The 27,449-nt window shown below is 42.5% G+C and overlaps 1 protein-coding gene across 5 annotated transcripts; it reads right to left on the reverse strand.

The window, feature by feature from the left end:
* Positions 1-272: 272 nt before the first annotated feature.
* Positions 273-27,089, reverse strand: CNTRL (centriolin). Of its 5 annotated transcripts, XM_056505234.1 has the most exons (43): positions 26,853-27,089; positions 25,876-26,114; positions 25,484-25,738; positions 25,048-25,181; positions 24,403-24,533; positions 22,949-23,090; positions 22,231-22,417; positions 21,941-22,134; positions 20,191-20,310; positions 19,641-19,866; positions 19,109-19,218; positions 18,411-18,605; positions 16,031-16,184; positions 15,389-15,609; positions 14,615-14,791; positions 14,166-14,300; positions 13,928-14,073; positions 13,329-13,509; positions 12,673-12,852; positions 12,242-12,421; positions 11,633-11,749; positions 11,197-11,341; positions 10,604-10,743; positions 9,945-10,128; positions 9,391-9,701; positions 8,995-9,203; positions 8,638-8,830; positions 8,183-8,313; positions 7,905-8,045; positions 7,664-7,790; positions 7,329-7,493; positions 6,444-6,603; positions 6,222-6,337; positions 5,531-5,748; positions 4,980-5,137; positions 4,650-4,723; positions 4,080-4,268; positions 3,514-3,739; positions 3,145-3,338; positions 1,975-2,241; positions 1,835-1,897; positions 1,280-1,483; positions 273-1,082 (listed from the first exon to the last, which is right to left on the reverse strand). In XM_056505234.1, exons 3-43 carry the CDS (start codon positions 25,695-25,697, stop codon positions 1,011-1,013), a joined length of 6,831 nt encoding a protein of 2,276 aa, XP_056361209.1. In that variant the 5' UTR covers positions 25,698-25,738; positions 25,876-26,114; positions 26,853-27,089; the 3' UTR covers positions 273-1,010. The 5 variants fall into 5 exon arrangements, with proteins under 5 accessions (XP_056361209.1, XP_056361208.1, XP_056361210.1 ...); XM_056505233.1 differs by lacking the exon at positions 25,876-26,114; XM_056505235.1 differs by lacking the exon at positions 25,876-26,114 and having other exon boundaries at positions 5,531-5,745; positions 26,853-27,059.
* Between the last annotated feature and the right edge of the window lie 360 nt (positions 27,090-27,449).

A 27,449-nucleotide genomic window follows, 5' to 3' on the forward strand; every position in this document is an offset into this window, starting at 1 on the left:
TCCTCTAAGGAGGGAGTAAGTTGATTGTACTTTGTTAAGAAGCCATTGTCTGTATCCACCTGGTTCAGACAAGTGATGCAGCCAAGCCTCAGGAGAGGAAGAGGTGCTGACCCAGCAGCCAGGAAGAGGGACAAGGACAGAAATGCCAAAGTTGGACACATTCTTGTAAGGAGGAGCCCCAGCACTCAGGGCATTGTCACAGTCCAGGGCTGTGCCAGTATCAGTGTCCTGGAGAACAGCTTTGAGAAAAACAATCCACAACCACCCCCAGATAAAAAGCATCAATCACAAAAGTTTATTTTAAGGAAGTATCCAAAATAATTGTATTTAAACCTCCATGCATTTGGCAACAGATCAGGCCTTGTAACAAGGTTTCTTTAAAGTGGAAACTGGCCACCAGTTGAGCACTTAAATAGGAGGTTGGTTTGGACATGTTTAAATACACATTTAAATTTTTTTTTAAAAAAACAAACCAAGTTATATATGTAAACCTGTTGTCAATTGTACAAAATCTTCACAGTACAGGCCTTGCAGCAGCTGTTTGTGAGGGGTGGCAAAGGCCTTTTCAGACAAGGCTCACCCAGTGAGGTAGGAGAACTCTTCAGAGGTGGCACCTGAGCACCCCTTCCAAGCTGTGGATGTGCTTTGGGCTTTGCTTTTGAAGTGAAGCCGCTTTTCAAGTAACATTTGTACCTTAAACCATTATAAAAAAACACTTTTGTACCAGGCTGGGGTGGAACCAGCTGTCCCAGAGGTTCAGCCATGGGGCTGAACACCTGAACTAGGAAAGTTTCTGAAAGAGCAGAGAGGGCAACAATTTCTGCAGCAGTAACTCCAGGTCCCAGGAGAGCTCCCAGCAGCTCTCAGCCAGATTCTGGACAACACACAAACATAAGAAGGGACACCAGTCCCAGGAATGCTGTCACTGGGAAGGGACAGTGTGGTCTGTGAAGCCACTCATGTTCCTGGGAGGTTGGAACTGGCCTGAAGCCACATCTCACCTCTGGCCTTCACTGAGAGATTCCCTGTGAGCTGGAACGCAGCACTGGGGATCCCAGAGCACTTCTGGGGCTGCTGGGGACCTGCAAAAAGCCCAAACCACTGTGAGAAAAGCACAGCCTTTCCAAAGACATTAGCTGCTGCCAGAGCAGGGGTGGGCTGTGATCAGCACCTTCAGAAACACCTGCCCAGCCTCGGGGAGAGGCTGTAACAATTACCAGTGAGAGAAGAACCATTGATACCCCCCAGATCAGAATTCTGCTCTGCAGCAGAACATTACCTGAGCTTTTGCTCCACTCAGAGCACTGTGAAGAGAGCCCAGGCTGGGGCTGCTGGGCAGGAAGAAGGAGTCTGAAGCAGGGCTGCTGACCAGGTCATCCAGCACCTGGAGCTGGCGCTGCAGGCTGTGCAGGCTGCCGGCCGTCTGCCGCTTCCCCTGCAGCAGCACCTGGGCCTGCTTGGCCAGGCAGCACCGCAGCTGGGCCTGCAACACAATCACACACTGCTTACACACTGGCAACAATGTAAAGTCAGCCCTGAAGGCTGCAAGGTGCAGTCTCACCGGAGCAGTGGGTTCAGGAGTTATTTTTAAACAAATTCCATTTTGATGGCCATGTTCTAACCGAGCCTGGACTCTGCCACAGGATGACATAAATGAAAGAATTCTTGTTGGAATATTCAAACATCCAATTAACTGCCAATTAAAATTACTCATCTTCCTACAGCCAGGTTTTTACTGTTCCCACCCAAAGCTCCTCTCTCTGGTCAGTACAGAATGGATCTGCCTGAGCTGGAGGAGGACCCCCACTCCCCCAGGGCCCAAGGGATGTGGCACCTTGAGCCGGTCCTCGTGCTGCTGCAGCCTCTCCCGGAGCGCCTCTCCCCGCCACTGCTCATCCTTTGGGAAAAGAAAGCACATTCAGCCAGAGGGACCAACACAGCACTAGGAGCAGCTACTCATGCAAAGCATTTTACCAGTAAGAAGATTCCAGAAATATTGAACTTTTCTTCCAAGGAGAGGAGCTGTCTGTCAGGAGCAGTGAAGGAAGCCATCTCTGAGTTATCACACTCACTCTGCACACTCCTCTTTCCTTCAAATGATGCTTCCAAATCTTCCAAAAGGTCTGGAGATGAGCATGAAGATTTAAACTCTGTCCTAATTTCATTTTCAACCTCCAGATTAAGCAAGGTTGCTGCACTCTCCATTTCCTTTTGTCTTTCTTCCAGGTCTCGGGTTTTAACCTGCAGCACAGAATAGCTGGGTTACAAACACCAGTCCTGAGGGCTGCTCCTGTGTAACTGAACAAGGACATGGAGCACTGCAGTCAGAAATCCCAAACCCTCTGCCCTGGTTCCAATGGGGAAAGCCCCTCAGGTGGGAACAGGCAGCTCCAGTCACCAGGAATTGTTAACCTAAACCTGCCACACTCTGACCTTGCAGGGCCTTCCCAAACGCTTGGCAACGGCCAACAACATTCTTCTCTGATTTTAAAGGGCTTCAAAACAGTTTATAAAGGGTTTATTGAAGGACTAGAAGGAGTCAGACAAGGTGAATCGCTTTTTAATTTAAAGTGAGTATTTAAAGAAGAAAAATCTGGCCCAAGCTGGCACTGGCAAGTTGTTAAATGCCTGCTGAGTAGCTCTGAATATTGCTAACATTTAGTGATTTGCATAAATTACAACTCTGGGTGTGTGATACTGCAGCAGGAAGATTCCAAAGCAATACAAAATGAGCTTGTCTGAAGGCAGGAACCCTCAGCCCCTTGGATGTGGCACCCAGCTGTACCTGGGGCTAGCCCAGGGCCCCCCCGAGGCAGTGACAGTGGGTGCTGAGCTCAGCCATGGCCCTGGCACTCTGCAAGCTGCCACCTCCCTGCTTCTGCTCCTGGGAAAGGGCAGGGAGATGCCTTTTACTGGCAACATCCACCACAGAACATGAGCTAAGAGAACCCACAGCTCCTTCAAGGCAGATGCAGGAGTGACTCAGGTGCTGTGCAGCACAGCGAATGCCTGAGTTGGCTGCCTCAAGTCTGGTCAGGAACTTGTTGCTTTACTTTGCTCCTCCAATGACAACAATGATGTTCCATCATTCTGCTGTTTAAAATACCCAAACCCCCAAACTTTCTCCACTCAGTGAGGACTTACTTGCAGTTTGCTTTCAAGCTCCATCCTTTGCATTTTCTGTGCTTCTCTTTGTTTTTCTGCTTCTCTTCTCTCTGACACTATCTGACCTTGAAGCTGCTTTAGCTCACACTTGCAGAGCTCCAGTTCTTTCTGAAGACACTGTATTGCTCTGTCTTTTTGTTGTAACTGTAATTCTTTTTCTGAGAGCTGATGTTCTGTAATGAACATTTTTAAAAATCCTGATTAGCAAAAGCTTATCTTGGCCCACTTCATACACAGCAGATATTTTCCAAACATCAAGAACCCAAGAAAGATGAACAAAAATATTTGTTATGCCATTATGCTCAGCCCCCAGAGATAGTGGCAGTTTATTTGTGCAATGACTCTTACTGCTTTTCCTGATGGTTTCCTCAAGAGCTGCACACTGGGACTCCTCCTTTTCCAGCTTCCCAAGGTTCTCTTCTGCCAGCTTGACTTTAGCTGTTGCCTGCTCCAGTTTCTTGTGTTGATCTGCTAGTTCCTTTTCCAATAGGATTTTCTGATCCTTCATTTTAGCTGCACATTCTTCCAGTTTTTTCCCTTCACGCTCTGAGTTTTGCTTGAGGCGATGAAGAACCTGCCAGAAAACCCCAACAAACTCTGAGCTTGAACCAGCACCCACTCAGGGAGAACAAAAACCATCACTAAGGGACATTAGAGAAGTAAAAACAGCATCAGCTGGAAAGGACTGTAGTCTAACAGCCCCTACTGAAAAACAATGTTTGTCAATTTTTCCTCTCATTTTCAGAACAGCTCCCTCAGTTTTTCTTTTGGGTAACTCTGCTGAAACTCCTCCAGCTAATTTGGCCAAACCAATCAGTGGTTTTGTGATTATGTGTAAACTCACACCTCAAACTTTTTGGCATGAATGATTTTTAAGGTCAGGAGGAAGTGAGGTGAGTCAGGGGGCTCGTTACCACTTCCTGTTGGGCGAGTTCTGTTTCCTTCTCTTCAATCTTTTTCTGGAGCTGCTGCAGTTGGTTCTGCCTCTTCTTGTGCCTCTCCCTGCATTCCTTCCGTTTCCTGAAATACCCTCGGATCTCTTCCTTCAGGGCTGCCTGCTCTCTCAGCAGCTCCTCCTGCTGCCTGGAGTTGTTTTTCAAATCCTGCAGTGGAAAACAAGAGCTCGTGGCAGGAGGAGCTGGGAAGAGGAACCAGCCCCAAAGGTTTGGGTTTGAGAGAGCAGAGCTGCTCACTGGCACACTCAGGGTTCCTCCCACTCAAACCAGCCACAGAGGGAGTTAACACAGAAGGAGCCACCAGATAAAAAGCCAGAAGGTGCTGCTTGGTTGGTTGTTTTTAATTTAGCTTCTTCCTAAGCAGCAATAAACCCACTCCACACTCAGCAAGAAGGAGGCAATAAAGCAATTCCTGTTCTCAGCTCTGCAGGACTGTAATGTTGAGCTGTGCCCACATGAATGGGTTGGGAGCAGCACCAGACTCCCAGAGTGACCACAAGGACATTTTAGTGCTCCACTAAAACCAACCTGTTCCACAAGGTGAAGGTGCTGCCTCGAGTCATTCAGCTCTCCTTTCAGTGCTTCCAGCTCTTCCTTTTTCCCTAGAAAAGGATTTGGTGCCAAGACATTATCAAGCAGCAGTTTGAAATACCAATACACAGAAATTCTCTCTTTTCATGAGCAGAGTGAATAACAGAAACACAGTTTATGAGATTTCCATCTTTTCAACATGTTAAATTCTTTCTGCCTATGGGCATCTGAGCATGCTGAATGTTTAATATCACACAGCTCACTTAAAGTGTATCTTCTACAGAATTTCCCTTAAAATAACTGCTTAAACCAAAAATTGATCTTTACCTTGAAGATCCTCCTGGACAGCAACGATCTCTGCATTCAGTGATTTCTTCTGCTTGTTCAGTAGCTCCACCTCCTGCTGCAGGCTCTTAACATCCAATTCCACATTTTCCATTTTGGACAGGGCAGTTCTGCTGCTGTCTTCAGCAGCAGTTAAGTCTCTGTAAAATGTGAATTATCTTCTTGGTTAGTTGGAAATCCTTGGTGAGGACTTTAAAAATGTCAGTAAAACCCTCTGAGCCCAAGGGGATGGCAGGAGCAGTCAGAGCAAGACAAATGTCCTGTTCCAAGATGCAACACTTTCCTTTTGGTAACATTTCTCATGGCACTGCCAGGATGTCACAAATGCTGCTGATTCATCAGCTCCATTGCTGAATATTTTTTAAATCTGCTGTAGAGAGGCTTAAAGCAAAAGCTCCACAGAACATGAGAAAATGCCTGTTCTGTATCATTGGACACCTCAGAGTTAGTGCTGTCATTTTAATTACAACAAACAAACACACACTCACTTCCCCATCCCTTCTGATCTCTGCAGGAAAAAAGACATCCCCCACCTTTTGGTTTGTGACAACTTCTTCTCCAGACTCCTGGAGTCCTCTTCCAGCTTCTCCTTCTCCCTGCTCAGAGCCTGGATGTTGTTTTGCAGAGCTCTCAGGTGAGAGCCCAGCTGCTCGTTCTCCTCACGGTCCTTCCTGAGGAGCTGCTCCTGCCAATCCACCTCCCCTTGCTGACACTGAAGTAATCTCTGAATATCCTCCAGTTTTAACTTCTCCTAGGAAAAACAGGCATGGTGAGCACCACATTTTTATGGTGCAGAAGCAGAGCAAGTATTGACATCCTTAGAGTGATTGGAGTGTATTTAATGGAGAAAGGTGACAATAGAATGTTCCAAGTACCTTGGGGACCTTTTTAATGCTGGAGATCATCCAGCTGAGTTAAACTCCCTTCCAGACTCATAGCTTGAAAGTGAGGACACAGGATCCAGATAAAAAGACTCTGGAAGCTCCTAAAAACCAGCATCCATCATTCTACAGCCACAGATGAACTTCTGTGCTCCCTCTCTCTCACATACACCAAAAAAAATCCCATTATTTTAAAGGGCCTAAGCAGACATAAGACTTTTCTGTGATAAACTGGAATCAGATTAGAAACTGATTGATTTAAAAGCATCAGGATTCTGTTACCCAAGGCTTAAGAGAACCACAGATCTCCCAGTTTCTGCCTCAGCCACAGAACATTTCTTACCTCTAGAACAGCCACCTGGGTCTTCTCCAGCTCAGTGACCTTCTGCTCATGTTGGAGTTTCAAACCTTCCAGCTCATTCTTCTCAAGCTCCAGGATTTCCAGCACATGTTTCAGTTCTAGTGAGGTGAAATAAAGAGCAGTTATTGGATGAGGGGATGAGAACTAAAGAGCTCTGTGTGTTCTTCCCAATCTGCACAAAACCCACTAAATCCTGGGCCATACCCATCTTATGCTTGGTGATTTGCCCAAGTATTCCTTGAAGATTTTCCTCCTCTTTTCTAATATCCTTCTTTAGGACTGAAAGCTGTGCTCTCCTCTCATTCAGCTGGACATCCAGTTCATCCCTCTCAACACTGAGCTCTTCCAGAAGCACTTTTATTTCCTGTGAGAATGTATCAGTGTTACAAGAAATACCATTCATTGCAATTCTAAATGATTTTTTTTTTAAAACTGAAGTTTCAAATATTTATGAAATTATTTTACAGTTTGTCATCAGTAGTCTGGTTTAACAAACAAAAATATCCCCAGAATATTTAAGTTAAGGTCTTGTTTGTTGATGAGTTAGAGTAGTAATTCTGCAAAGATTTTGATCTCCAAATTTTACCACAACATTGTAATTCAAGTGAATAATAGGCTTTAAAAGAACACCAGACAAGAAGCCCTCACAAAAGAAAATAAACCACAGAATATAATTAGCCCTGATACTTGGTTTTGATTTCAGCAGAGAAGCACAGAATCCTCTCTGTGCAAATGGGGATGGGGACAGACTGGGGCAGCTGTGCTGTGTTTTACACACACTGATCACACTGAGTTCCTTCAGCAGCTGCTCCTCAGCAACAGGAAGTCATTCACAGACTTATATTTAATGTAATTTAGCTCCCAAGGGACCAATTCTATAAGAATTACTGGAACTGGGGAGTTATTTGTGCATCTGGACCAAGCTTTTAGTCACACAAAACCATAAAATTCCACGTTCTATTTCTCAGTGGATTTGGGGAGGGCACAAAAAGCAAAACTGATTTTGTGGAAACCTCCTGGAATGTTTGTAGTACTTCAAGTCTCTTGCTATAATGATGTGAAAACTCATTTGAAATTTGGGAAACTTACCCTTATCTGGCAAAGTTTTTCATGTGCTTCAGTCTCTCCATCTCGAAGAGCTTCTTTGAGGTCACCTTCCCTTTGGGAAATGCACTCCTGAAGGCCATGGAGCTCTTCTGTTCTTTGAGCCACCTGCTGCTCCAGGAATAAGAGCTCTTGCTGCTGAGCAGAAATCTACAGTGGAAAGTTTAACAGAAGAATCAGTGCAAGCTTTTGTTTTTGTAGCTAAACATGAAAAAAAAACCCACATGAAAAAGTGCATCAGAGAGATTGGGATCATAATTATGAGATAAATGTCAATTCCAACAAAATGGGTAGCCCAGGCTCAGTAGGCCAAGCTTCACCTGCTCTTTCAATGTTTCCAGTTCAGTTTTCTTGCCCTGAACAAGGTTTTCTGCTTCTCTGATGATTTGGAGATGCTGACCCTCATTACCTTCTGCAAGTCGAATATCTCCTTGGAGCTTCTGGAGGCTGAGAGTGAGGATAAAAACAGGAGTCAGAAGAAATGAGAATATCTCAGGAGTGACTCACTGGAGGGGGACATGTTAAACTTAATACAGTTCATGGTAAATTAAAAGTCCTCACCTTTCAGTGAGCATTTCTATCTTCTGGTTTAATGACTGCAACTCAGAGTTTCTTGCAGCCACCATTTTGTTGAGTTCCTTCAAAATACCTTCTTGTTCCCTCTTCAGCTGTTCCAAACCCCTTGTGTCTGTCTGTAACAACCTAGAAGAGCATTTATGCCTTTTCATGTTAACATTTTAACAGCTCTCCCTCTCCAAAAGCAGCATCTTGATACTGGGAAGAACCCAGTCCTTGTCCTCACCCCATGTAACACAAACCCACAAGAGCACTCAGGGTACCTGAGCTGCTGAGCTGCTTTCACAATTTTGGTGGCTGTTTCCTGAGCCCTCTGCTCCAGCTCCTCTGCCTCCATTTCAGTGCAGGACAAATGATGTTTGGCACGATTGTACTTCTGCAGGGCCTCTTTAGTCTAAAGCAAAAATTGAAGATTGAGACAATACATTCCACCTCATGCTGCATTTGCTGTTTAAAGGTGAGCTCCTTGCTTGAATATTCCACCTCAGCCTTCTTCCTCTTCCTACCATGAACAACTTTTCCCCCTCTCTTTTCCAGAGCAGAAAACCTTCCTCCTCTTCAACAAGGACAAACCAAGTTCTTCTAGCACAGTTTATTTCCCAACTTATTTCATATAGAAGCATTTTAAGAGGCTCCAGGTTACCCATGTGAAAATAAACTGCCTAAACAAACAAAACAACTCAAATCCTCCTGCCCTCAGGGCTCTGCCTTCTCTCACCTTGCCCCGGGTGCTCTCAAGCTCCACCTGAGCCTCTGTGAGAAGCCTGTCAGCCTCCCTGAGCTCAGCCCTGCGTTTCAGGAGAGTCTTCTCTGCACATTCAATCTCCTCTGCAACATCTTCCTGCTGCTGCAGGGACTTCTCCAGCTGCAGCTCTGCAAGGAAGCTCTCGGTGTAGCCATCAATGAAGTCCCTGAAAGGTCAGGATGAAAAAGATGGAATTAAAATACAAAAATGCCAAAGATCTGGGAGCCTCTTGAAGTTCTAGAATTGTAAATGAGTCGGGAAGGTGATTTTGCTGGGAGAAGGTTTAGGTATTTGCACGTTTCCTTTCAGAGCATTCCATGCTGTGCCCACCTGCGTGTGCTCCGTTTCTGAGCCGCCCGGCGCAGCTCTGCCACCTCACACTGCAGCTCCTCTCTCTCCTGCTCCAGCTCTTCAACATTTCCAAGCAATCTTTCCACCTCCTTTTTGTATTTCTGCTCAGCTGCCTCCGAGCATTTCTCTTTGTATTTCTGAGACCTTAAATAGCACACAGTGTCTTCCAGCCTTGAGACTTCACTCTTCTGCACAGGGAACAGAACAAGACAATCAGGATCTATTTTCCAGCTGAGGCCTCCTGACACTCAGGAGCAGCTCCAGATGGCAAAGACTGTAACCAGATCCAGGCCCTTCCTAGCAGGGAGCTTTTCCTAACCCATTAGTCAGTCAGTTCCCAAGGGTTCCAGCTGCAGCTGCAGCTCTGGTTCTTACCAGATCCTGATGCCCAGGCACGTTGCAGTGGAGCACTCCCAGGGGAATGAGTGGCACTGTGAAGTTTGGAGGCAGAGGCCCATAAACCACCTGGGATCCCAGAGGAGGGGGGCCATGGATGATGGACCCAGGAGCAATTGGAGCTCCAGTGGCTGCTGCAGGAGGAGGGCCATAAACCCCCACACCCTGAGGTGCAGGGGCCCCATCTGGAAGGGCTGTGTAAATAACTGTGCCTGGGGGTGGGACAAAGGCAGAGGCTCCAGGGACAGGAGAGCCTGCATTTCCTTCACCATCTTCTTTTGCTCTTCTATCTTTAAAAGAGACAAAGCCAAACATATTATTGTTAATAATTTTTTTCAGTAGATAGTCTTCAAATGCACATTTTAAATTTCATGTAATTTACAAAAATGGAACAACTCTTGCTTAAACAAAGTTATTCAACAGCAATAAACATTTATATTCACTCATGCCCACCAAAAAAAAAACCTCTGTGAACTCTAAGCAAGCCCATCTTTAGTCTGCTCCTAAACATTCTGAGACTGCCACTGACTTACCTTTGCCAGAATTTGCTTTGTACAACCTATTTTTGACTGGTGAATAAACCCAACATCCTTGGCTGGGCACGTCCTCCCTCCCACATGGCCTGTCCTGAGCATCCCCTCTCCTGGCTGGGGATGTGCCAGAGCACCCCAAACACACTCCAGAGTCTTTGGTGCTCTGGGAAGCAGGAGTTGAAGCCTAAAGAAAAAAAATACAGCATGTGTTAATCTAGAAATGACAAATCCTGGCAAATAAAGGAGATGTAGATATTCTAATGATTTTTCAGAACAGGCTACACATACTCTGCTGTCTCTCAGTTCTAAGCATGCTTTAAAAGCACTAACTGTATTTTAAGAATATTGATTTTAAATTCAGACAAATATTATTTTGAAAGAAAAGTTTGTCTTTAACATTTTAACCCTGACCTAAATGGATTTTCAGTACTGCCCACTGCACAGTTATCTCCCAATGTTTGTACCCTGGGCTTCTATCAGCACAATAAAGGGCTTTACCAGGGAACATTTGGGTGTATTTTATTTCAGTATTTCTCCTACAGGCCAGCCAATATTTGTTCTTCAATTTCTCCCAAACCTACTAAATTTATAATGCACTTTCCCCCATCAAAGGGCTTCCCACAAAGAAAACAATCCATAAGAGGATTTTTATTCCTGACCTGTGATGATGGCAGGTAGCACCAGTATCCCCCTCTTTTCAGGGGCTCTGCTGGACTGGTGCTGTGATCATTCTGCTGTGAGAGCACATTTCTGAGAGCTGCAATTTCATCCTGTAAGGCCTCAATTTCATCTTTGTTACCTGGAAATCAAGCACAGTTTTAGAGTCATCTAAGGCTAATAGTTAAATAGATAGTGCATTCAACTTTTCCCTCAATGTTATGCAGTTAAACTGGAACTATATTTAAAAAATTAATTGCTGAGGGAAACAAAGAAAAAGTTTTCTGTAATGACAGACATACACAGGAGGTTTGGTGGTGTAAGACTGTAGAAATTCAAGTTCAGATCCAAATGCTGCTCATTTTCCTTACACAGAGCTCTAACAATGACCTAGAGCAGTTTAAATGGATGCTCAGCATAACCAGCTGTAAAAACTGCAAACTAATGAACATTGATACTTATCCTGTATTAACCTGTACAGAAGGATATTCTCTACACTGTTCTCCAGATTCTGAGTTCAAACAGTGAGAAATGGGGAATAACAATCTTCTGTACCCTGTCTATCTGCAAGAAGTGGAGAGAAAAGAGGAATGACCTGTCCCAATATTATCCAACAGCCATTTCAAACGGTCAATCTCTGCTTTTTGCTGTTCCATGGCTTCACTTAATTTATTCATTTCCAACTTCTGAGTGTTTGATGCAGCAGTTTTCTCACCAGCTTTCTCCATTTCCTGCAGAACCTATTTGAAATAGAAGCTTAAATCACAAAAAGCTCCCACCCAATGCCACAAAGAAGTTCTTCCCATCCCCTCATATGAGAGATGTCTGAGTGAACAGGTGATGGTTTTCCTTAAAACTCAGCTGCCCCAGGCACTGAGATTTCAGTTTGTTCTTGGGTAGGTGTCAGCAGAGGGAAGAACACTGTGATTTGGGAAAACTTGAGGGGAAAAGGGCAGGGCAAGGACCTCTAAACATGACACTTCCAGAAACTCACTGCTATTTTATCATAAAACACAGAACAAACAACCTACTTGCTCTTCCTTCTCCTTCAGGAGTTGTTGTAGCAATTCTATTTCTGCTTCTGCTTTGGCAAGAGCCTGGGAAGCACGAGCTGCCTCAGCACAGAACTCTTGGGCTTCCTCAAGCTCCTGAAATTGAGATTTTCATTTGTGCTGTAGTTTGCAGGAACATTTCTCAGATTTGAGATGTGCCATTGTGAAAAGCCAACCATTAAGAAGCATCTGACTGTTCTGGAATTTTAGATACATGTAAAATACTGTTCCTCCTTTAATTTTACAGTACTGGTACAGAGGAGATGTTATTATGCAGTCAAAAGTGCTTCCCACTTTGAAAAAGTTTCCTTTCTTTTGTTTTTCTGTCTTACAGAACAATGTATTATCTATTGTTTGCCCTTCACTTAATAAGGGATTAATGATCTTCCCCCTCCCTTTCCCTCCCACAGCAGGAGCCTGTCCATCCCCAAATTTCCTCTCATCTAACTGCATCTCAAACCCTGCCCAGAGCAAGAGTTCCTGTGCAGCTCAGAACAATAAGCAAGCTCTGAAGCTCATTTGAGGGACACCAGCACTGCTCCCTCTGCAATGGCATTAACAAGCAATTAATTCCCTGTGCTGATTTACCTCAGCTCTCTCCTGGTTAATCCTGAGCACAGTCCCCCCCAGAGCCCTGAGCTGGTTTGCAGCCATGGAGAGCTCAGTGACTGCCAGCTTGTCTGAGGTGATCACTTCTCTCTGCAGCTCCTTCAGCTCCTTATCCAGACTCAGCACCTGCATCTGGGCCCTGGCATCTTCTATTTTTTTCTGAAAGGATGAAAATAGACTTTTACAATGTATTTTCATCCTCCTCCCCATCCTATTTTGCATTATTTAGGAAAAAAAACAAAAAACTAAAGCAATGACAAGCAGTAAAATTTAAGGAAAAGAAAGGTTATATTTAAGATTTGTGTTCTTACTTGTGTTGTTTTACCTTGGAAAGCAAAAATTCACAAGTTTTTGTTCCTTCTTTCCTGAGCAATCAAACAGTGCATGGACCTGCCCTCACCCATTCTTACCCTTTTCTCTAAATTCTCCAGCTGAGCAAGAATAGCCTCTTTTTCTTCATCTGCCTCCTGGAGCTGCTGATCAGCCAGGCCCTGAATCTCTTCCATGCTCTTTATTTTTTCATGTAAACGTTGAATTTCATTCTCTAACTGATGGACCTTGTTCTTATTTTGTCTGTTTTCAGCTTTAACCTGTAAGTAAAATATGTTAGAATAAGTAGCCAGAATTTTTTTTCCAATCAAAAGCCAAACTGTTTTAATTACTTAATTAAATTTCTGGGAAATGCAGTTACCAGCATACTTTACATCAAAACAGAAAGTAAAGGTAACTACTGTGCCACTGTAATTGCAATATTTTAAGAGTGTCTCAGTAATTTTAATAGAGAAATGTATAATGATCTTTCAAGAAGATTCAGAGCTGTATTTTCTAGTTGTCATTAAAGTCTTTGTTGCCTCTGAGACAGATCATTGACTAAATTCCAATTCCAAATAATCAGGTAAAAATCAGGAAGACTATGAATGAAAAACCAAACAAGACTCCACTGTTACACAAAGGACAGAGCACAGCAAATCTTCATCAAGTGAAACTTGATCCTTCAGCTGCAGGTTACATTTTTTTAGACTAAGCTGAAATTGTCTCAGTCTTGTTTTTGTTGTTTGATACATGCCTGTTTGTATTTCTCCTGCATTTGTTCCAGTTTCTCCTGCTGGGAAACAATTTCTTCCTGCAATTGTCTCTGTCCAGCCCATGCTTTCTCTTTTTCCTTCTGTGCATCAGCAAAGATGTCATTGAATTCTTTCTGCAGACTTGCAAGGTTTTTCCCTAAAATATCAGCTGAATTTGGACAGCTGAAAGGGAAACAATCCAGGTTCCAAGACAGAAAACAGTGATTTGAAGTTGTGATCCCAGATATAGAAATCATGAATGACAAATAGTGCAAGTTTGATTCTTGCTGTGTAATTCATTCAGGTTAGGTTGGAAAAGCCCTCTGAGCTCATCAAATCCAACCATTCCCCCAGGACTGCCAAGGCCACCACCAACCCATGTCCCCAAGTGCCACATCCAAATATTTTTAAATCCCTCCAGTGCTGGTGACTCCATCACTGCTCTGGGCAGCCTGTTCCAATGCCTGGCAAGACTTTCAGTGAGGAAAATTTCCAGATCTCGAAACTGAACCTTCCCTGGCACAACTTGCGGCCATTTCCTCTTGTCCTGCCCCTTTCACATGCTCAAATCTCCCACTGTTTGTACTTTTATTTAACTCACTTCATCTCTCCAGCTCCTGTCTTAAGCTTTTGCCTGAGTTCATTCATACAAGCCAAGACATCCTCAGGATGAATTAAGTTACCAACTGCATGGTTTAGGTGATTCTGGAGATCTTTAAGCTGTTGTTTTAAGAAATTATTGTCTCCCTAAAAATAGACCAAAAAAAATCCACACAAAGGTAAGCAAACAAATCCACAAATTATAAAAGCTAGGATTTTTAATATACTAAATAATTCACCTGCAATTGCTTGAACTGTAAAAGCAGCTTGTAATTTTGCTGTTCCTTCTCTTCTGCCAATTGTGCTTTGTTCTGAGCATTCTCTAACAGTTGTCTTTCCTTTTCAAGTTTATCCTGCAGGGCTGACAATTCCATCTACAAAACCACAAAACCTCCAGATGAATATCCCCACTCCCAACCCCAACTTGCCACCCAAACACAGGACAGATGTAATTCTTAAAACAGTAACAATATGACAGCACCTAAAAAAGATCCAACAAAACAACCCCAAGCAAACCATCTGGACCTTGCTTCAAAGCAAAGTTCTAAATCCCAGCAAGCTGACACTTTGGGACACACCTAAACCAGCAGCTGCTTGTGATTTAACATTGGAGATGTTAAATCATCACTGGAGATGAGGTGTCCTGGGGTCACTAACACCTCTGGCAGCACTAAAGCTCTGTTCTTACCTGGCTATTTTGTTTCAGTCTTTCAAATTCTTGTTTTTGCTGCTCAGCTTCAGCATCTCTCTCTCTTAATTGAGCTTCCAGCTCAGTCTTGTAGGTGCTAACCTTCCCCTGAGCATCTTGAAGGGACTCATTTAGCTCTCTCTGTTCCTCCAGTGAACTCTCCAGCATTGCAATTTCCTGGAATTTAATACCCATTTTACAAGGATGTACATGGAAGAGCCAAAATTTAAAATTTGCCTCCCTTCCCTTTAACTCAGGAACTCCATTAGAACTTGAGGGTGGGCAGCATTTCTACCTGCAAGGTCAAGTCAGTGGTGTCACTGACTGTCCAAAATCTACACTCAGGGTAGAAAGCTGGAGCTGGAAGTGAAACAGAGTTGTGCCAGGAGTTCAGGTTTCCTAGACAGCTCTGTGTCATTGGTGCCAGCACAGATCCAAGGTGCTGACACACAGCCCTGGCCAATGTCAGAGGTTTCACTGATGCCATTCCCCATGGTGCCACCTGCAAATCCATTTGTAGTGATGTCTGCAAGGTGAAACCTGCATTTCTGAGCCATCCCCCACAAGGCACAGATTTGCTGCATGCTTCTTGCAACTGGTTTTAAAGGTCAGATTCTATTCCTGAGGTGTGTGGGCACATCTCACCACGTTACCATAACAGAAATTATTTTGTCTAAGGAATTGTGCTTCCCTAGTCCCAATCTGATCACCAGTTTACTTTTTCAACTTTATTCTTAGATACCTGAACTTGGAAAAAGAGGTATTAAGCCTTACTTTTCTCATATTTTCTGCATCCATGGCAACCAATTCCAGGTTGTTTTTTTCCTCCTCCAGACCTGCCAATCTTTCCAGCAAAGATTCTTTTTCCTTCTGCAACTTCTTACACTCCTCATTGGTCTGTTCTGCCTGGTGCTTCACACTTTGCAGGTATTCCTGCAAGCCAATGATAATACTTTCCAAATCCCTTTTCAGTGCTTCATTTGTTGCTATTTGACCTGCAGGAATGCAAAATTAATTCGAGGTAGTTAAGAAGTCACATTTATTTACCAAACAAAATCAAACTGCCTTCCTTCATCATTTCAAATGTTTGCCATTGGAGTAAGGAAAAACAAGTACCTAGAACTCAAGCAGAAAATATTGTTTTTAAGGTTAGGATTCCCAATATTACTGTGTTAACCTGGCCACTGGAAGAGTTAAAAAAAATTGCAGCTCTTTGTGCATTCCTGCCCTCCTTTCCCAAGCAGGTAGGAGTGAGGTGAGCACACACAGTTTCCTTTTACATCAGTTAAGAATAGTTTAACACTTTTATACCCATTATGTATTTCATTTGAGCAAAGATAAACAAAACAATCCTCAATTCAATTGTCATGTTGCCCTAGGCAGAAGAAATACTTTAAGACAAAAATGGAAGTTTACCATCAGTGAGCTGCTGCTCCAAATCCTTGATTTCCTCAGTTTCCTTTGCAATCCTGGAGAGCATCTGATCCAGGCGAGTCTCCAGCTGCTGGCAGTGTTTGTTCATTATATCAAGGTGCTGCTCTTTACTTGCTTTTTGAGCTTTCATGTGAGCCTGCCAAGTAACAGAAAGGTAAAGCAAAGCAACACAGATTTAAAAAAAATCAAACTGGGATTTTGTCTCAGTTCTGCAGTGTCTCACTATCAGCAAGAAAAGCCACAAGCTCAGCACATTGTTGTGCTTTGGGGTTTGTCACTTGTTGTTATTTTCCCTCAGTCCTGCCCCACAAAGGACCCCAGATAAGCAGCAATCTGTGAGTGCCAGCATTGTCTGCAGGCTCCCCCCTGCTCAGGCTGAATAAAGCCTGCATTTATAAATTAGTACTCATGGCTACTATCTTTCTTCCTGCCTTTGCATTTTGTTCTAGCACTTCCTCTCTCAATCAAGAACAAACATGATTTCTCCCAGAACCTTTAATTCTGTCATCCTGCATTGCCCTCCCAGCAGATGATGCTTCAGAACATGGCAGGTCAGCACTTGAAGGAAAATACTTTGAACAAACAGCAAGTCGGGCCAACTTTACAGTTACTAAGTAAATATTCCTAAGTAAATCTTATGTTATTAAAATATTTCTGGAAGATACACCACACAGCTCACACAGACTTTGGCAAGGACTTCATGCATTTAGTATGAATTAACTGATTGTTTCAGCTGTTTACAAAAACTTGATTATCAAGAATAAAGTGTTATTTCTTTACCAGTATGATATTGCTCAGAAACAACCCAAAAGCCAGAAACTTGGGAAAATATAGAATTACACTATCATGATTAACTGCACGTTTTTCTTAATACTAAAAAAAAATAAACTGAGCTAGCAGTAGGAAATTTAAATGGGTTCTCAGAAAAAAAAAAGCCCTTGCAAAATTGATTCCAAAACACAAGTAAACGGATAAAAACAAAGCTTTTTGGTTTTTTTAACGGATTAAACTGAAAGACAACTTAAACATCTCTATCAGCACAGTTCAACCTGTCACCTTGCTAAACACAAACTGCCCTGCAGCTTTCAAAAGCGAAATTTCAACAAGTAAAACCCGAGCCGCTGCCACTGAGCCATCTTGCTGCAGCTGCTGAATGGCACCAAAAATGCAGTTTCAAAAAGAAACAAAAAGCCACAAGTCCCCGACCACTTACAGCTTTGCCTTTGTCTTTTCTTCTTGAGACAGCACTTGCAGAACGCCCCACCCCTGAGCGGGAATTCATTTGAATAAAGCACCGGGAGCTTCAGCAGGGGCAGGAAAGGAGCGGAATCTCCATGGGGTCGGTGCGGGGTGGGGGCCGGAGCTGCCGGGCTGGCTCTGCTCCCCTTCCCGTTCCCGGCCCCGCTCCCGTTCCCGTTCCCGGCCCCAGCCCCGTTCCCGTTCCCGGCCGTTGGGAACTTCCTGTGTTGTGATTCGAAGCGAGGGGCGGCCCCGGGAAGGGCCGGGCTCGGTCCCGCTCCTGCACCGGCCCCGCTCCTGCCCGGGAGCCTTCCCGGAATGCTCTCACCCTTCTGCCACCCAACCGCCAACAGAGGAAATTAAGTTTAAAAATACAAAAGGAGCTTTCAAAAAAAATATTGTTTGCACCTTTTTGTTTTGCCCTGCTGAAAACAAGCAAAGCATAAAAATTCTTTCATTTCTCGCTTAAGAGCATTCAGCAAACCTCAAAAAACTTAATTTAGAGAAATAAGCTTTTAAAACACACTATTAAAGCTAATTCAGTTTCATTTTAGTTAAGTTTCTGTAAGTGTTTGCTGTACCTGAACACAGCTAATAACTCAGAACATCATCCCTGATGATCACAGTTAGGTGGGAGCTCGAGCTCTCCTTGGCACCCCAGCCCTGGGAGATGTGAGCTCTGAGGCCTTGCTGGCTGTGACAGGACTGGAGCTGACAGCACAGAAAGGCCATCAGTCCCCACCAGCCAGGCTGGATAAGCGCTGCCAGACACAGATCTCTAAAAAACCTCTAAGGCCAGACTCCACAAAAAGATGCACAAAGGACTTCTTACACAGAAATGGTCTGCAAGGCTCTGCCCAGTGTGTGCAAAACAAAGATTTAATGTGCTCTACAGCACTTGCTGGGAAAATGAGTTGTTCAAGTGTTTTACTAAAGCTGGTTGGTGTGGTGGGATTTTTTAATTGTAAGGATTTTTTAACTTTCAAATTATAAGTTAATTACTTTGACAAACAGCAAAAGAATATATAACTCATGAAACAGGCACAAGTGAATGGTCACCTGTTAAAGCTGCCTTTAGTCCATTGCACAATATATAAAAACTTCAGATCCTTGTTTTACTTACATGCCTTGGATCCTCAGGATTTACAGAACCAAGAGAACTATGCAAATCTTCAAGCTCTTTCCGATTTTTCCCTATTTCTCTTTTCTGTTTTTCTATTTGTTTTTCCAGTTCTAAGGTTTCCTTGCGAAGCTCCTGCAGGATTTGTAACTTTTCACTCAATTGCTGTTCAATTGCTTCCTTGCTGGCCTGGGAGATCTGGAAACAGCATTAGAAGACTGAGTGGTTGAAAATACACAGCTGATCCAGAATATATTTAACATTTAAATATAGAAGATCCCAGTCACTGATTTTCAGGCAAGTTTAAAAATTAAAAATAGCAATAATTGATGACAGTTCAAGAAGTGGAAGATGCTGTTTTAGTTGGATGCTGATAAAATTAATTCTTGCTGCCAATTCTGTAGCCACATTACTTATCAGCTGCACAACTCAACCTATACAGCAGGCTCTTCCAAAGGGTTCTGGGGAAAGCCAGCAATAAATCAGCAGCAACACATGGAACAGCTGCCATTAACTACACTACACCTCTAACAGCTGATTTATGAACAAGCTCTCTAAAACCTGGAAGATTTTTCTGATGCTTGACACATGGATTTATGTCTGTACAGTGGCTTCTTCATAAGAATGGGGAGTAAAAGTTATATTTTCTTACATCAGCACTGCTTCAAACACCTTCCCTTGCTATTCATGGAACAACTCACTTTTCTCTGAGCCAGAGCATCCTCCAGTTGTTGCAGTTCCCCCGTTACTTTCAGCACTTGTTGTTCTGCATCTCCAATTTCACTTTGCAGTTCTTCTAATCTTCTTTGTGCTGCAGACAAAAGAAACCCAACACAAAACCCACAATCCCACAAACTACATTATAATATTGTGTGTAACACTGATACACAGCAGTGTATGAACACATTAATCAGTACAGCATTAACACAGTGATAATCACAGCTATTACACATTTAAATCCATGCATCAAATATGAAACCTCCCTATAACTGTGTTTTCAATAACATGCTGAGTAATACCCTCATCCTGAGATATCTTAAAATAACAGCAGTAAGAAACTGAAGAAACTGTAGCAGTTTTGACACAAAAAATGCAACAAGCCCAGTGTTCGACAATCACAGCACCTCCAGCCTTTGACACGCTGTTTCCATTCTTATGTCAAGCATGTAACCACTGCAATAAACCACACTGGTACACGTTTTTCTCTTTATTTGACAAAAAATAAGGTTTTACCTGAATTAATCTTTTCCTCCTTATCCTGCAGTATTTTATCTAGACTTTGGAGATGTGATTCCAGCTGGGGTTTCCTACAGGAATCATCTTCCTCCTGTTGCATTTGCCCAACCTGCAGCTGCTGAGCTGTGTCAGAGATGTAGCCTTCCATTATAAACATATTTCTTTTGTACCTGGCCTTGCCAATGTAGGGGCTTTCACCAGGTACATTATCAGGTTCAACCTCCTGAAATGTTAAAAAGCAGAGTCTATCTCAGAACTATGGCTGCAGCCATCTCCTAACATAGATTTAGTTCTCTTATCAAGCATAAAAAGGAAAACCAATTCAAAATTAGAAGAAAAAGAAAAAAAACAGATTATACTTAACATTTTTTTGCCTTGAACATTGTTATTTTGTAATAGAATTAAAACCAAACAAACCCAGCTTGGGTGTGACCAGCTTGTTGCAAATATCTGGAGAAACTTGAATTTACTGAGATTATATTTAGTATATATATTTCCAAGTTGAAAAATCAAGCAATAAAAAGATCCATGATTTTAAAATTATTACCTCTGAGGGAAAATAATTTAAGGGCTCAAATTTTGCATCGATCTTGTAGAAGGCCAGCTCCTGCTCCAGCTCATACTGCTTCTGGCAAGCCCGGGTGAGCTCCACTGTCTTCTGCTTCAGCTAAGAAACCACAGAACCCATGAGTGTCATTCACTGGAATCCTCTCAGCACTGTCACACTCAGTGCAGCTCCACAGAGAGCAGGGCACAGCCCTTGGTGTGGGAACAAAGCTCACAGCACAGTTTGGGATCAAGAATATCACACAGGGCAATTTGACAGTGGTGACTAAGAGGAGACAAAAGCCTCACAATTAATAGAACACAAGTGATCACATGAAAGGCCTTTTGTTTACGTACATCAAAGTCACAAGTTTCTTTTTAAATCTAATTTAAGATAAAACAGTAATTTGGGTATGATCCTTTAGCAAAATCTAGGCCAAAATCACAAATATATCTACTGCTATTAGTGAGCATGAGGACTACTAACACTCATGGTCTGTAAAAAACCAAAATATCTCAATTGTCAAGAATACAAAGTCTATATATTTTATTTTAGCTCAACCATGTGCTAGATTGGTTTTGAGGTTATTGTTAAGTAAAGGTCCATCATGTGATTTCTTTTTAAATCAACTTTTCACACTGAATACCTGAGGGAGAACATGCAGCACAATTCCAATAGAGAGTGGAAAGCAGAACTAATGGAGGAAAAGAAATAGAACAGGAAAGGCTTAAAGAAAGATTTCAAAACCTGATAAATATCATGCAAAAATTAACTGTGTTTCAGAGAAAAAGGATAAAAAATATGAAGAAAATTGTATTCCAAATCACACTGAATATAAAGTCTCACTGGGACACTTCATAATAATATTGCTACTTCAGGGAACGTGCAAATACATCCTAGAAATAAAACCAACCATGCAACCCAGGGGCACAGTGGGGCTACCTTGAGTGAGGAACAAAGGCTCTGCAGGAAGGGGACTGTGACAAACCCAGACACCAGCTAAAGGGAGACAGAAGTGAGCCAAGTTCGTCATCCAAAGGAGAAGAGTGGGTTCAAGCTGCAAAGTATTTGCTGCTAAATCTCATTCTACTGCAAACTTCATTTTAGCAGCAGCCTGCTGGTTAGTGTGAGAGTGTTCAGAGAAACAGCTGTACAAGTACCAGGGATGAGGTCTGAAGGATAAAGTTTTAGAGGACAAATATAACAGGATAAAATCCAAATATTAAGTTCCCATCAGGTCACTCACAACCCAGCACTCTCAAGTCTCTGCTTGCATTTTACAGCTAGCAATGAAAGAGACTCAAACATAAGACTTTAGGATGATGTGAATAAAATGCAATACAGTAGTGGGCATTACCCAAAATAATAAAAAGGGCTATTACTGACATACAATCTGTGTGCACATCTTGTTTTTATACAAGTAGCAGTCTTCTCCCTTACTACAGCAGCACTTTAAGTCTGACCAGTGCAGATATTCAGAACATCAGCAATTTAGCAGCTTAACCTTTCATCAATTGATAAAATTTTAAACAAATACATAAAGAATACTAGGAACAAAGAAGTTACTATAAATCACAAGAGTGCTGCCTCCATATACTTACTTTTTCCACAGAAAGAATATTGAAGGTCAATAATCGCTCTCTAAACAGTGGGAAGTGTCTCAGTTTTAAAATTAAATCTTCAATCATTTGAACTCTCACACTGACAACCCTGTGTCCAAAGATTTCTTTAGTGCCAGGGATTATCTTACCAGCTCATTTTTAGTGCCCAGGTCCCTCTGCAGCTCCTCAAGGCTCTGTTTCTGTTGCAAAGCCTTTTCCTTTAGTGACCTATTAAGCTCATCTTGTTGCTGAAGTTGCTCAAGCACTTTGGACTGACTAAGTTTCACATTCTCCATCTCCTTTCTTGTGTTTTCCAACTCTCTTTCTAATCTTTCTATCTCTTCTGAAAAACAAAATCAGAGAAACATTCCAATAGAAAAATCTTCTCCTTTTAAACTTAAATTTTGTGTAATTTACTTGAGATTTAACAGATTATTACCCAAATTAAACCTCTCCAGAGCTTCCTGCCTGTCATGGTTTGTCACTGGCTGTCCATCCAGGTTTTCCAGTGCCCTCAGGTGGAATATGGTGTACAAGCAGTAGTGAGGCAGACTTGCAACTGGGTTTTCAGCAAGGAACAGAGAGGTCAGATCTTGCAGAGGCTTTAGTTTAGCTATATCATGGAGCTAAATCAAAGAGAAACAAAACAATTAGACACCTTTCTGAGAAAAAGTAAACCCCCAGGATTGAATTTCTGATTATGTAGAATGTTCTATGATAGGTCTGTAATAAAAGATTTATTTTAACCTTTATGCTAAAGAATAACCTCTAAAAACCTACCAAAATACACAGTATTATGACCAAAGTCACTTCTTAAAATCAGATTATTTCCTCTATAAAAAAATTTACATTTCAAAGAGTGTAAATGCAATCAAGCTTTACCTTGGAAATTTCATGATACCAAGTCTTGTGGATGTTTAACCTCTCAAAAAATTTATGCTTTCCCAAACAACATAATATAGGTTTGTATCTTCAGTACCTGCACAACACGAGTTTCTCTGATAAATAACTTTATGAGGCTGCCAGCTGCTGCATTTCACAGCAGACTTTGTGGAAAGTCACTCAGGAATTATCCAGAGCAAGTCAATCAGTGTAAATATCCCAGCTCACCTCATGAGAGGACTGAACAATGACTGTTTCTAACCATGACCACTTACTGAGGCCACTTTATTCTGTCTCAAGTTCAGGCTGCGCAGGGATCTCAGCTTCTTCCCTACCCACACAGGAATGTGCTCAATCTCATTCCCTGCCAGGTTCAGCTTCTGTAGGTTCTGCAAATGTTCTATGCCTTCAATTTTGCTGAAAGAGAGAAGAAAAATTGAATTTGTCATGAACCACAGCAAATTTAAAGTGAAACTGAAGCATTATGGATGAACTACAATAAAATCTGTCACAATTAATTAACCAAGAGATCAGCAAAACCATTATTTACTGCCATGGACAGTTCAAATGAAATTACACCAGCTTATTTCCAAGTACTAAATTAAAACAAACAATCACAGCACAACTTTCTGTCATTGTCATAAACTCACTATTTTGCATATCTTCATTTCAATATTAACACTATTTTAATGTGTGCCAACTCCTTTTTAATTTTCAAAATTTGCTCTTTCTCTCCTGAGAACATCATGGGACAAAGATGAATCAAAATAAACTTGTTTTGTAGGGTTTTCCCCCCCCATAAAAAGGAAGGATTAGGTGTAAACTGACAGCATGAAGAGCTCCACTTTTATTGTTTTCATTAAAATTTTTGAGGAAACCATGCTAGGTCACTAGCATGAAATACTTGAGTAATTTTTTATGAGTATGTGTGAGCTTTAATTAAACCGTGAGTATTATAACAAAGTACATCAGGATGTGCTCCTGTGCCTGTGCTATTTTTTGGGTATGAGCTGTACATAAAGTGTGAAAACAGAGCAGGAGCTAAAAGCTACTCTGCCCTTTTCAATTCCTGTTGAGAGAGGAAGTTGTGTGAATGCCATGTGTAGAAATTCTGGGGTTTTACTCACTTCCCACTGTAGATGTCTCTACTGAAATGGAAGCTTCTCTGCTGCAAAGGCAGTTTATAATAGATAAGATCATAATTCATTGACAGAAAAATTAAAAGCAATTAAGAGTTTTGCTACTTCATGAACCATTAACCTTTAAAACTTTCAAACAAGTCACCAAGCTCTCAAAAGAGTTCAAAAGCAATTTAGGGAGTTTATGGCCTGCCTGATCAAGCCCACTCAGCTTCCTTTCATAAAAGAAAAAAAAATTTATTATAACACCTGTAGTAATAAACAGTAAAAGTTTAATTAATTTTTAATGCACTTAATTTGGTTATTACCCACTTTTCATTGTGGTATCTGGAAACTTGCACTTCTGGCTTGGTTTTCAAGGCAAACAGATTAAACCACAGCCATGGCACACTGACAGCTCTTCCCAGAGCCATTTATACTTCCAACACCTCAAAGCTTGTGCTCTTTAAAAATACCTCAAAGCCTCTTAGTATTGACATACAATTGGGAAACTCACCTCAAGTGTTCACTCCTGTGAGAGAGCTCAAACAGGAAAGGAAAATCAGCTTTATGACCCTGGCCTCTCCAAACCCTGGGGTGTTTCCTCTCACCTGATTCTGTTGCCAGACAAGTTGAGCTCACGCAGCTTCAGCAGTTTATCCAACTTCTCAATCTTCTCTATCTGGTTGTTACTGAGGTTTAGCACCTCTAGTTTAAAGCACTTTTCCAAATTTTCTATGTACTAAAGAAGAGAAAATCCCTTAACATAGGATTTGGGGTTTTGTAAAGAGAAAAGGAGCTTTCTAATAATTAAAAATACCAAGTATTCTAATATTTTATTAATCACAGTGCATTGTGGTATTCTAAAACCCCACTTTAGGTACAGTTCTCTACAGTATTGGAGAGCTGGATTTTAAATTTACAGTGTCCTCATCTACATATAAAGGAACATGTTATTAAAAAAAACCAAAACAACCAAACACCAAAAAATACCCCAAACCAACCAAAACCAGCACAATCCAAAACTTAAAAAATTACATGTACTAATCTGTTTTAACCATCATTCTAATGAATCAACTATTTTTCTTTTGCTCAAGTCTCCATTGCCTTTTTTTTTAACCAGAAGCTGGTTGCAGAACTAGGATAAAAGAATCAGACTGTGCTGTTTATATCCACTTAAAAATAAGCCTGTATTAAACAATAAATTGTAATTATTTTAAACTTCGTTTAATTTCTAGTTATTTCCATTAACTTACCTTAAATTTCTTGTCTGCATCCTTTGGGGAAGAAAGATTCAGTGAGCTTATACATGCCAGACTTTGCTGTTTTGACAGACGCTTTATGAGGGGCTCAGTTATGTACTTAACCCCTGGGCTAAAACCATTTTCACCTGAAATCAAACAGAAAGGATTGATGGTTTTTATATTTGTTATTTTCTTTACACTGAACACTGGAAAAACATTGAAAATTATCCCCCCAGAAGCATTTACAGGAAAGAGTAGAAGTCTCATTATTCTCCCCAGCTTTCATTACTCCCATTTCTACATTTGTATTAAAAAAAAAAATATTAAAGCAATTTTTTCCAGCTTCTTTCCAACCGATCATACGTCTTTAATCACACAATTCACAGAACACTGGCTTTTAATGCCTGTGGTATGTACCTGGATACCTGTATTATTTATTATACAATACCTTTCTGAAATTTAAAAGCAGCTCCAACACTTTCTGCTGGAATATCCCATTGTTGGAGCCTCTGCTCCATGTTTTTGGGAGCAGCTGGAGGTGTCTGCTGGCCAAGATGTGCAGATGTGGCACCTGAACTGACAGGTGGCATTGGCTGGGACAGCTGGGATGCTGATGCCTGGGGTTTTCTGCCTGTGGCTTTCCTTACAGAGCCTTTCTTCATTGCCAGAAATGCTGGGTATCACATGGCAATACCTGGAAGAACTGAAATAATTATCAGCCTGTGTAGAAAGCTAAATCTTAAAGGTTTGCATGACAACAAAGGTGCTACAGAAGCTGCCAAAAACCACATCTCCAGTGGGTGCCAGCTCCCAGTTTTCCCGGCACTGGGAAGAATTTACCTTTATACTCCCACCCTTGTACAGCACAGCCCCAGGCACTGATTGAGCAGCTCTGTGTTTGCAGCTCCTCTTCCTCCTGCCCTGCAGGCTGTGGTTTACAGTCTGCCAGGTCTGGAGATGCTCTCAGCTCAGGCTAACAGAGCTAGCAGGGACAGAGGCAGAGGATTGGATTCCAAATATTCCCAAAGCTTGAAATCACCCACTCTGCAGTAAGAGCTAATGCAAGCAGAAAAAGATAACTGAGGAGAAAAAAAAAAAAAAAAAAAAAAAAAAAAAAAAAAAAAAAAAGTTACAATCAGTCTAGCACTGGCATTCCCTGAGTTTTCCTTTCTGCAAACAAATTATTCTGTGACTGCCTGGGAAATTCCAGAGAATGCTAACAGAAACCTCCCTCAGGGATGAACACATTTCCCCAGGGATAAGTGTAGGAAATGTCATGGACTCTGTGTGACAAAACCCTCACAGCAACCATCTCCAAGGGACAGAGCTTTACTAACACCTCCACCCACTGAACAAGGAGCACATTTTAAAGCAATCTCTAAGATAGAAAAGTCTTCTGTTGGAGGAACTTGGAGCTTTGTGAGTGATGACGTTATGCCTTGAGAATATGTTCTTCATTGAGATGGATTTTTTTGTTTTCCCGAAATTGGTTAAGGAAATAAGGACAAGGGAAGGGGAGCAAGAATAAGCACTGTGTTGTATCCATTACTTGGAGACACAATTCATACAGGATCAGGACACTGAGACTGAAAGGCGCAGGACAGAGAGATGCTGGCGCGCTAACCAAAAGCCACATTGGGGCGTTCCTTCATGTTTCAGGGAGCGCAGCTCGCGGTTTTAACGCTGCTTCCTGAGGACAGGCTGTGGTTTGGCAGGGGGGTGACGGGGGATCGCGGCCCCGTGTGCCCCCAGTCCCTCATCCCCTCCCGGTTACCGATCCCGCCGCGGCCGGCCCCTCAGGCCTCCGCTTTGATTACCTGCGTTGACATGGTAACGCCGCCTCACCGCTCGCCGCCGGGCACGGGCGGGCAGGGCGGCCTCGGAGCGCTGCTGAATAATGGCACCGGTTCTCAACGCACCTCTGCGCCGCCTCCTTCCCCTCAGCGAGCGAGCGATCGCCGCCCGCCCCGCCGAGCTCCGGGCGCTGCGGCTCCTTTAAGGGCGCTCCCTGCGGGGCCGCCCCGCCGCCATTTTGTCCGGTCGGGGCTGGGGGCGGGGCTCGCGCGAGGCCACGCCCCGCTGGTTTCCCGCCGCTGAGGCCCCGCCCCCCTCTCGCCATTTCCCGCCGCCTCCCCTCAGGGCGATCCTCGGGCGTTTGTGCCAAAAAAACCCCAAATTATTGCATTGATAATAAACCTTGAGGGATTGGAGTTTATTTAAAACCCGAGTCGCTGTATAAACAATATAACCTGCTCTGCTGATAGGTGTTTTCTCTTTATCTGTACTCTGTGTGTGTGTCTCGTTAGCATCTCGCTGCGAAATTGCGTTTAAATGGGCTTTATTGGAAATACACAGTTCATTTCCAATGATAAACTCACAGTCATTTCACAGAGACGTGTAAATAAATCTCTTTT

The sequence above is a fragment of the Oenanthe melanoleuca genome, chromosome 17 (assembly GCF_029582105.1).
Source record: "Oenanthe melanoleuca isolate GR-GAL-2019-014 chromosome 17, OMel1.0, whole genome shotgun sequence".
Classification (NCBI taxonomy): domain Eukaryota; kingdom Metazoa; phylum Chordata; class Aves; order Passeriformes; family Muscicapidae; genus Oenanthe; species Oenanthe melanoleuca.

Bases quoted from the DNA above. Each gene is read 5' to 3' on its own strand.
- CNTRL (XM_056505233.1), bottom strand. From the start codon at position 25,697: ATGAAGAAAGGCTCTGTAAGGAAAGCCACAGGCAGAAAACCCCAGGCA. The intron at 16,185-18,410 runs GTAAGTAAAACA...GTTACTTGGCAG, and splicing joins ATCCTGAGGATCCAAGGCAT to GCTCACATGAAAGCTCAAAA. The intron at 12,853-13,328 runs GCATGTATCAAA...TTTTACTTACAG, and splicing joins TGCAGGAGAAATACAAACAG to GTTAAAGCTGAAAACAGACA.